Here is a 9,002-nt window from a genome sequence, read left to right as displayed (position 1 = left end):
GTCACACAAACCGAAACGGAACTGGAAGAGGTAGGAAATAACGAGCAACTTGTGAGAAAGTGAAAGACAATGAAAAACGCTGGAGGCAAGGAAAGGTGCAGTTGGATATTCAAAGCTGAAGAAATTTGTCAGAAAAACTCTTGTTGGAAGCGTTCTTGTTGACGAGGCAACACTCTTAAAAATGACGTATAAATAAATTTATTTGACGTGCAAGTAGCCTAGCCTAGGAGTCAACCAAACCCATTTATTATGAAAGGCACTTCAATTCCGTGGCCAACTCTCCCGAAGAGATTATGTAGCCTACTGTGTGAAGGCCAGTGACGCAGGTAGAAAGAAAACATTGGGGTGATAAAAGCAATTGTTGGAGAACAAATGTTTTAACGTTTGACATAAAAAGTTGTCTATTTAAACATAGTTAAGGATTACTAATGCAAATTAAAAACCCGTTTATTAAGTGGAGGGGCAAGATACAATTTTAGGGGAGGGCGGGTGCGATTGCTCCTCCAAGCCTTCCCCAGCGGCTACAACTCTGATGCAGGCGACTAAACAAACACAAAATGACCGTGGGACGAACTGTTGAAAACCAGTGAAAAGTTGTAAGTACAACAAGAAGTCAAAACCCTTGCAAACTATCCCTAATTTCTAAAGTTGAGATATATTTGCTTGAGTAGCTTATTGGCTGCTTGATTGTTATAAGAATCGCTCAGTCAAGTGAAGCTAAAATCCCACAATTATCAAGTGACTTGTGATTCTAATAGGCTACTCCATTTGTGTGATAGGATTAGGAATACCACAGAGATATTCAAACGGAAATCTTGTTTCACTTCGTAAGAAATCCCTGTGACTTGAGAAAGTTTCATTTGGAATGTGAATTTAGGAGCAAAATGGTTGGAACGCCTGGTTAACCAAATCAAAAAATAACGAGCCCAAAATGCAGATACCAAACTCATGTTCAGCAAACAAATATTTCGAAAACCAAACTGTCTTCATCTTCAGTGGTATAAATGTAAATTAGTTTTGTGAAAACTGTGCGAGTTTTACAAGTCAAACAAAGGTTTTGTCGGGACAGTGTAAAACTTACAGATGTGAAATAAAGGCACGTGGTACTCGTGGTAGGGGTACGAAAAATAAGCTCAATCACGTGTGAAAGTTTTGTGGTAAGCTGCAGATGATAACACAAAAGGAGAATTTGAAACTTTTGCTTTGCGGAATTTTGTTTTTCAAGAGGTTGTTGCGCAGTTAAAATAGTTTGTGAATGACATCAGTTGGCTTTAGCAAGCGGGGTTTTTGGTCTTAAATCAGTGAACCCGTAAATTCGCGGAACACACACTGGTATTTCGAATAACGTACAACAGACGTTGTTTAAACGAAAACTATTTTTACAGATGCATATAGTTGCAAAAACTCTATTTAGAGTAGAACGTATATTATCACTGATATGGGACTGTGCTGCTGTATGTTTCAAAAGACCAAGTCTGTAAAAGACTGTTCGACCCAAACCGACACATTGCCACTGCTTACGGTTGGACAAACAAAACGTCAAGGCTCGCTTGATGATGTAAGTCTGTACGTGTGTGCAATGGAATGAAAATGGAGTTTGAATGTTTTACTTTTACCAGCAGCATAGCTAAGCCTTCTGGCTTAAAAAAACATTACATCATGTGACGTTGTTTCTATTGTCAGCACAAAGTTATGTTGACGAAAACGTGGTCACAATCAGGGCTTTAGACTGGAGTCGGAGTCGAAAGGGTCTTGGCGTGTCGTGCTTGATACAAAGCGATAAACAGTAAAAAGTGTTTTTGTAATCTTTTTTCAAAATAGTGTTTCTTGTTCTCCGTATTGAGCTCTACAATTTCACCAGAAAGTAAAAATGTTTGTTCTTGCTAGTTTTTATGAAAGTCGCCGTTTCAATCTCGATCACAACTTAAAGTGAAATTAAATTAAAAATAAAGAAGAAACAACAATCTTTTTTTAAATCTGGCAACACTGAAGCTGGAGTCGGCCAGCTATCAACCGAGGCATCAAAGTCGTTCATTTTGTTACGGACTCCTCAGCCGTGGACTCACAATATCCTAACCACGCACGGTACTGATGAGGCCCAGAGACCGACAAGCTGCCATCTATACTGCTTCTTCTTCCCACGGTCAATTGGTGAAATCCACCAACAAATCTTGTCACTTCAACACAGCTACCGTCATCTATGTAAAGATCTTTTTTCTAGACCTCTTGGTACATAAAACATGGTACATGTTACACACCCATCTTGTGTAGTAGCCTATTTAAAAGTAGACTAATTGTGTTTAACCGAAGTAGGCCTACTACCTCTATTGTAGGCTACACACTAACAGACATCAACATTTTCATTGACATTCTATTTGTCGTCTTGTGGTAAAGCCGATGTTAAAAGCGAACTTGATTTCAATTTATTTTTCTTTCCTATCAGGAGGCAAAATGTCGGAGTTCATTGGAGACAGCTCTTCGGCTTGTGCAGCAAGCTGTCGATGAAGATAAAGCCAGACATTATGAAGAAGCTCTTTCTCTTTATCAACACGCATTGGTATATTTTCTTGAAAGTTTAAATTGTAAGTAAGGCTTTTTTGTTGTATCCAAGCTTTCGCCGTGTGATTGAAGATTTAGATATAGCAAGTATACGGGAAGGCAAGGAAGCCAGTCTTCGTGTCCCCCTTGAACCATGCTTTTGAGCTGTGTCATAGTCGCGCTACATTTTACAATTAAAAATGTTTATGAAGGAACTATTGGCTACATTGTACAGGAAAAAATACATCTCATGATTTTATGATCGTGTGTTGGTTGTGACATAAGCAATATCGTTGACAGACGGGTTCAGGGGGACTTTAAAATCCTGGCCCGGATCATTTTAGGGTCCTGATACGTTTCAAGAGGTTCACGGAACGAATAAAACATCGCGTTATTTTTGGAGTCTTGTTTTTTTAGAATTGTCGTGCTTGAGGCTTGTTAACACGATGGCACGGCGAAATAAATGAAAATGGCACGAAAGAGTATGGTATTTGTACAATCATAAGCCTAACCAGGAAACATCAACAATACACAAATTCTATACCATACTCTTTCGTGCCATTTTTCATTTATTTTGTCTTGGTTGTTAGTCTTTTCCATCAATTCTTTAGCGTAGCAAGAGTGAAACTTTTTTCATGCTTTCACACCTTCATGATTTGATTTTTTGTGCTGTTTGCGTTCAGCCTGAATATGATCTAGCTCTAGCTGCTAGCTGATCGAAACCGATTTTTAGCTGTTTATGATTGAACTGACTCGTGTGAAAGTCAATTTGTGTGTATGATTGATATTATGGACATTGAACAGCTTTTCGTCCAGAAAGAAAAGAATTCATTGAATAACGTGACCGCTAACTCTTAGCCCATTGGTTACTCAGACAACAAATCAACCGTTTTTTACATTGATTCAATGTCTTGGTATAGCTTACTTTGTTTACCGTAATACTAATTTAGCTACTTCCTTAGATGAAACGGAAAGCGAAAATATCAAAGAGAAGATACTCGGAAAATGTAAACAATACTTAGATCGGGCAGAAAAACTTGCTGAGCATATTAACAAGTAAGACAGTTTTTGCTGTCATCTTACTTTATTGATTTTGTGGCTTTTATTGACACTGTATTTCTGCTTTGCATAACTTGCCAAATACTTCAACTCTGTTTTTACAAAAGTTTGCAAGCAATCGCTAATGTTGAAACTTCAGTAGACCTAAACTTATTTTGTCTTTGCAACAAGCATTGTTCGCATTCAACTTTCAATAAAATCATACATTGCACGAAGAAGTGTGAACTAGGCTACTATAACTTACACAATCTTATCAAGACATCTCTTTGGATGATCTCAAGTAGGATAGGCTGCAACCCACATATTGGAAGTTGTTTCTTTTTCTTGCCAAGGATCGAGAGATTCTGCCTTTTACCACCCTTGGGCAGTGGCTGCTTTAAACACATTTGGTCCAATACTAGATGGGGGTAGCCTATTAAGATTTTTGGTGGTTGTGTTTGTTTTTTTATGACTCGCAGTAGCAGATTCTTTATCGTTGCTATATTTTTCTGCAGCCACAATGAACTGAAGCGGACAAAGCCTGCTGCCTTAACAGATGTCTCCAAGTCAATGGCGAAATGGATTGAAAGTGAAGAACTTGATAACAATAAGTCCACATCCGGGTCTCCTCGAAATGCAGTGTCCCGGATGTATCACAGCATCGTACGAAAAGGACGAGAACCCTTGCCCAGCACTTCTAGCACTTCAAGCAACAAGAACTTAAATAATAACACTTATGGAATTCATAAATCCAATTCCACAAGATCAAGGCCTTGAAAAAAAGGTTTGAACGAGAAGATTCTGTATCGTTTCTTTACCGTTTGAAAACGATGTTATAAAATAACTTTGAGCTTCGTCGTTGAAGTTATTCTGCTCTAGCGATGGTTCAGGCCAATATTGCTGACCATGGATTGGGAGTGAATTAGTGTTTGTATTATCGAAAGACACTGATAAACAGAAAACAATCTCAGCGCACACCCAATGTCAACAAAAGCGTATCCGCTTCATAAAGTAAAAAAGGTGCTTTTGTGTTTGAAAAAATAACAATCGTTGATACGCTCCGGGCAGTGGTTTATAAGTTGTGGATCTCGACGACTTAGTGGGTCGTTAGTTTAAAATTTCTAAATGCGTCGCACAGTAGTTTTTTGTTATTTAATAACGTTTTTACGTCTTGAGTTTTACAACATGCTGACATTTGCACAATTTTTTTTAGAATGTTTCACTCGAAAAATGTTTGAGAACCACTATAGGCTATGCAGTAACGGGAAAGATTAACCTTTCACATTTCAGACGTTGACACTAAACCAGATTTGCACAGATGATATATCTTGCCATCAGCTCACATTGAGGAGGGTTGGGTAAGATGAGCACTTTTTGCTTAAGCTGTTTTTACAGAAAACGAATTGCTTTTGTAAAAGGGTTGTCTTGAAGCGCCGATAAATTAGCTACATTTCAGATTGAGTTTGATCACCGTGTGATATTTATATGTTTTTATATATTGATATCTATATGTGTATTGCTCAACTTACTCCGACAAAAATTTATGAGGTAAGTTGAGCAATGACCTGGGGTAAGTTGAGCACCTTCATTAAGTTAATGCATTCCCCTGCCAGTCGTTTTCATAACTGCAAGGCATTACTCAAAACATAACACTACATTTTTTATTTTATCCAGTGAAGCATAAAACATAAATTATATGGTTCAAACATTAAGTGACCTACAAAGCTATTTCTTTTGGAGTTAGTTAAGCAACTGCTCCAACGTGCGTACTTCAATTGCACACTTTACCCTATCATGAATTTTCTGACAAAAAAAACGACAATATGTTTAAAACTACCAAGCTATCTAGTCTAAACTGTTCATTGAATATCGTTACATATTATAGTCTACCTATAACAAAACAAAAAACAAATTTGGTTTACATAGTGTAGCAATAAAAATATTGAATTTTATGCAATCGAAAAAGAAGTTGGATTTTTCGACATAAACGTTAAACAGAATAACTGCATGTCATTGTAAAATACGATTCTTACTGGACATAACAAATATATTGACTAAAGTAGCATTATTACATATTTAGGACAAGGAAAAAAATCAGCCGACTAGTTTTTCCTGAAACAGAGGTTGCTCTTCTTTCCCCATTGCACACTATACTCCAGTCTCCCCTACTAAAAGAAACACATACAATGCTAAATGCTTGTCGACGTATATTTTTTATAATCATACAGTAGGTCGTATTTTATCGTCCCATATTTGTGCTTTGAATGCTGAAAAACATGCGCGCCTTATTTTGCTGCGAGAGAAACTTAGGGTTGTACCTATAGCCTACTAGTGTGGCAACTGATTTATGTATTTATTTTGTTTTATTCATCTTTCAAAAGGAAGTGCATTTTCTTACTTGTTTTAATTGTATTCTTGTAACCACTTACTTTACTTCATCTGTTTCTCTCGTGGCTATGCAGAAGCAAGCATGTGGATTGTAGGCCACCTTACGCATACAAACTGAGTATCTCGCTTGAGATGCTACCCAGACAGAGAATCAGTCAGTTTTTCAACGTCTGCAGATGTTGAATCAATGTAAAAACGACTAATTTGCTGTCTTGGATATGCAATGACTGAGATGCATGCATAAGACCTATAGAAAATTGGACCAACCGTTTAAATCCTGATAGTAATAAGTGGTTGGTTTGCACGCTTGTACTGTGTTATGTTTATCGTCTTTTTGTTCTTTATTTCTACTTTATTTATGCAAGTAGTTGATGAGGTGTTGTCTTTCCACATGTTACCTGATCGAAATATGTTAAGTTGCCCTCCACAAGGAAATTAAAAATTTATATAAAAAAGAATATCAGACAAATTTTATTGTAAATTTAATAAATGTAAATAATGTAATTAAAGGTTCAATCAAAACATTGGCACGATCAAGGATTGCAAATTTGTTGAGAGTTGACAAGAAAGATTTGTTAATTTTCTTATGCGTGCAGTTTTGACTTTTTAATCTGATCTAACAATAGACTTCACAGAAACATAAGTATAGTTTAAAATGCAACCTGTTATATTCATTTGTTAATTTTTTAGTTTTAAAACATAAGATTAGAAGTTTTCAGCTCAAACGGTGTTTTAAAACAATTTCAAGCTTGAAAACTTTTGTGCTGTTGTTGTATTCGTTATTTTGTTAAATTGTGTAATGCCATAATTCAATTGCAGTCAATGGACCTATTGCTTTTTTTTTACTTTTATTGTTGGTAGCTATGCACCATTACAACGTAAAAAGCATAGCCCTATTGCAATGTTTGTTCCTTTGAAATATATGTTTTGAATAAACATACTGTAGGACACCATTGATCGAAACACGTGCAGCCTTTGCTGTTTTGACAAGGAAGGCACAAGTTGTGACATTTTTGCTTCATCGGTCTGCCCCATTAGTCCTAGTCCCACCCCGTTAGCTCAGTGGTTACAGGCCCAACTCAAGATCTAGCGACGCTGGTTTGGCTCTCGGGGTGTGCGTTTAAGCAATGCATTTCAGAACTGCTCTCCATTCAGTGGCACCAAGTGGATGGAATAATTCCCTGGCAACAACAATCGGAAACTTAACTCTTTTGATTTTGGTGGTTGAACCTGCGTCAAAAGCCTTTACAAGTAGATGCAAAGCTGCCAGGATTAGGCTTTTAACGAAACTTTTCCTGTTTAAGGATAAACATCAATCAGCTGTCTCCACAGCATATCTTCTGATTCTATTTGGATCTGATTATTGCACCCCCATCAGTTATATCTTTGTTTGAAACATGGGTTATTCTCTCTGATTACAACATGTAGCAACTTCTTCTCTTTCTAGGCCTACTCTCGACCTAAATTCAATAAGTTCAACAACGTAATTTTTGCAGGCCACTTTCTTTTTACATATCCACACGATAGTAGCTTCCACTCACTGTTTTTTCTATTAATCTTTTTGTCATGTAGCCTACCCAAAAGTCTATAGCTGAATTTTTTACACTTCTTGAACGCAGCATTTTAATATCTGTGACTTGTAACTTCATTTAATCACCACCACTACTTTCATGACATACAGCATAACATAGTTGATGTCTGAAGATTTTGTCCTTCAAATAATTAATCTTTTTTTTTTAATATTTGAATTACCGTACGTACTTAATCACTTTTAGCCTTATGATACTTTGATTGATTTCTGGATTGCGAAAATATTTTTTCTTAGCCAAAAAAAGCCTTTGTATAAGAGCTTATTCTGGCAGTGTCGCCTACTTTTAGAGACTTTCAGTTGCTGAACCAAGCTCGATCGGTTGCCGAGATTGACAGAGTGAAGTTTCTGCATGATTTATTGTTGTCTGAATTTTTTTCGTCCACTAAGTGGCGCTGAATGGTGAGCTTTACTTGAAATGCGTTGCTCAAGCATCCATCGCGATTTGGTTGAATCATGGTTCATCTTGCCACTGCGTTCGTGCAGACACTGCAGCCCACTTGATACTCTGTATACTGTGCAAGTGATAATTAATGTAGTTTGCGCCGACTTTGTGAGTTGTGACACAAATTGCAATTTTAGTGCGTTTCCACATTTGTAGCGGTAGGCACTTTGACATAGTACAGTTTTCCTTGCAAATCAGCTGATTTTAGTCATGCGACTCAGCACGTGATATTCTGACCAATCTACTTGAAAAAATTTTGATACAAAGAAAATTAAGTGAATGTATCGCCACAAGCAGCGTGGCCTAATCATAGCCGTACGAGCCAGGGGGCAGGGGGCAGCCACCCCCCCTGTTGTTTCAAAACGTCGCGAATTCGGGCAAAATCTTGCAATTATTAGGGCAAAAATTGCTATATGAAAAGCTACAAAATTGCATGAATTAAGAAAAACTATAAATTAGTATCTTTTACCTATCAAACTAAGTACAGCCTCTTATTTGCACGAGAAATGTGCCGCAAAATCTTCATTTGGCCACACAATATTGATGTATTGTATTGCATGGTGATCAAACTGTAGTACGAAATGCATTTAACCAACAGCATCATGCCAATTTGGGCAGCCACCAAAATATGTCTCTAATACTTTTGTGAAACTGCCCAAATCAAAACGCAAAACTTGCTATATATATAGCTAATTTTATTAATTTTCACAAATGCATCGTGTTGATTTGGGCAGCTCAAAACATGAAATTATTTGATAAAACTGATTAGTCTGTTTATGCAACTGCCCAAATTAGCGTGAGGCAGTTTCCCCAAAATGAACAAATTCATTAATTTAAGGCAGTGGCTTTTTCGTGAACAACCACAGTAATGTAGGTTATATATGATATCGGTCATATAGTGTTTCAGATTGAAAGACTGGAGCCGGTTAAATAGTGTTTCAGATTAAAGTTGATTAAAATTAAAGTTGTTGAGTTTTCTGTGAAGGTTGGTGTACACCAGGGATC

General features: G+C 37.0%; 1 protein-coding gene across 1 annotated transcript; it reads left to right on the top strand.

The window, feature by feature from the left end:
- Positions 1-462: 462 nt before the first annotated feature.
- On the top strand, positions 463-6,921 carry LOC145787621 (serine/threonine-protein kinase ULK3-like). The gene is made up of 5 exons (XM_082599393.1): positions 463-596; positions 1,386-1,558; positions 2,444-2,582; positions 3,501-3,594; positions 4,092-6,921. The coding sequence occupies exons 2-5, from the start codon at positions 1,439-1,441 to the stop codon at positions 4,351-4,353; spliced, it is 615 nt and encodes a 204-aa protein (XP_082455519.1). The 5' UTR covers positions 463-596; positions 1,386-1,438; the 3' UTR covers positions 4,354-6,921.
- Positions 6,922-9,002: the final 2,081 nt, after the last annotated feature.

The sequence above is a fragment of the Aplidium turbinatum genome, chromosome 18 (assembly GCF_918807975.1).
Source record: "Aplidium turbinatum chromosome 18, kaAplTurb1.1, whole genome shotgun sequence".
Lineage (NCBI taxonomy): Eukaryota > Metazoa > Chordata > Ascidiacea > Aplousobranchia > Polyclinidae > Aplidium > Aplidium turbinatum.
Note: the sequence above shows the minus strand (reverse complement) of the source record. Positions and strands in the feature narration are given on the sequence as shown.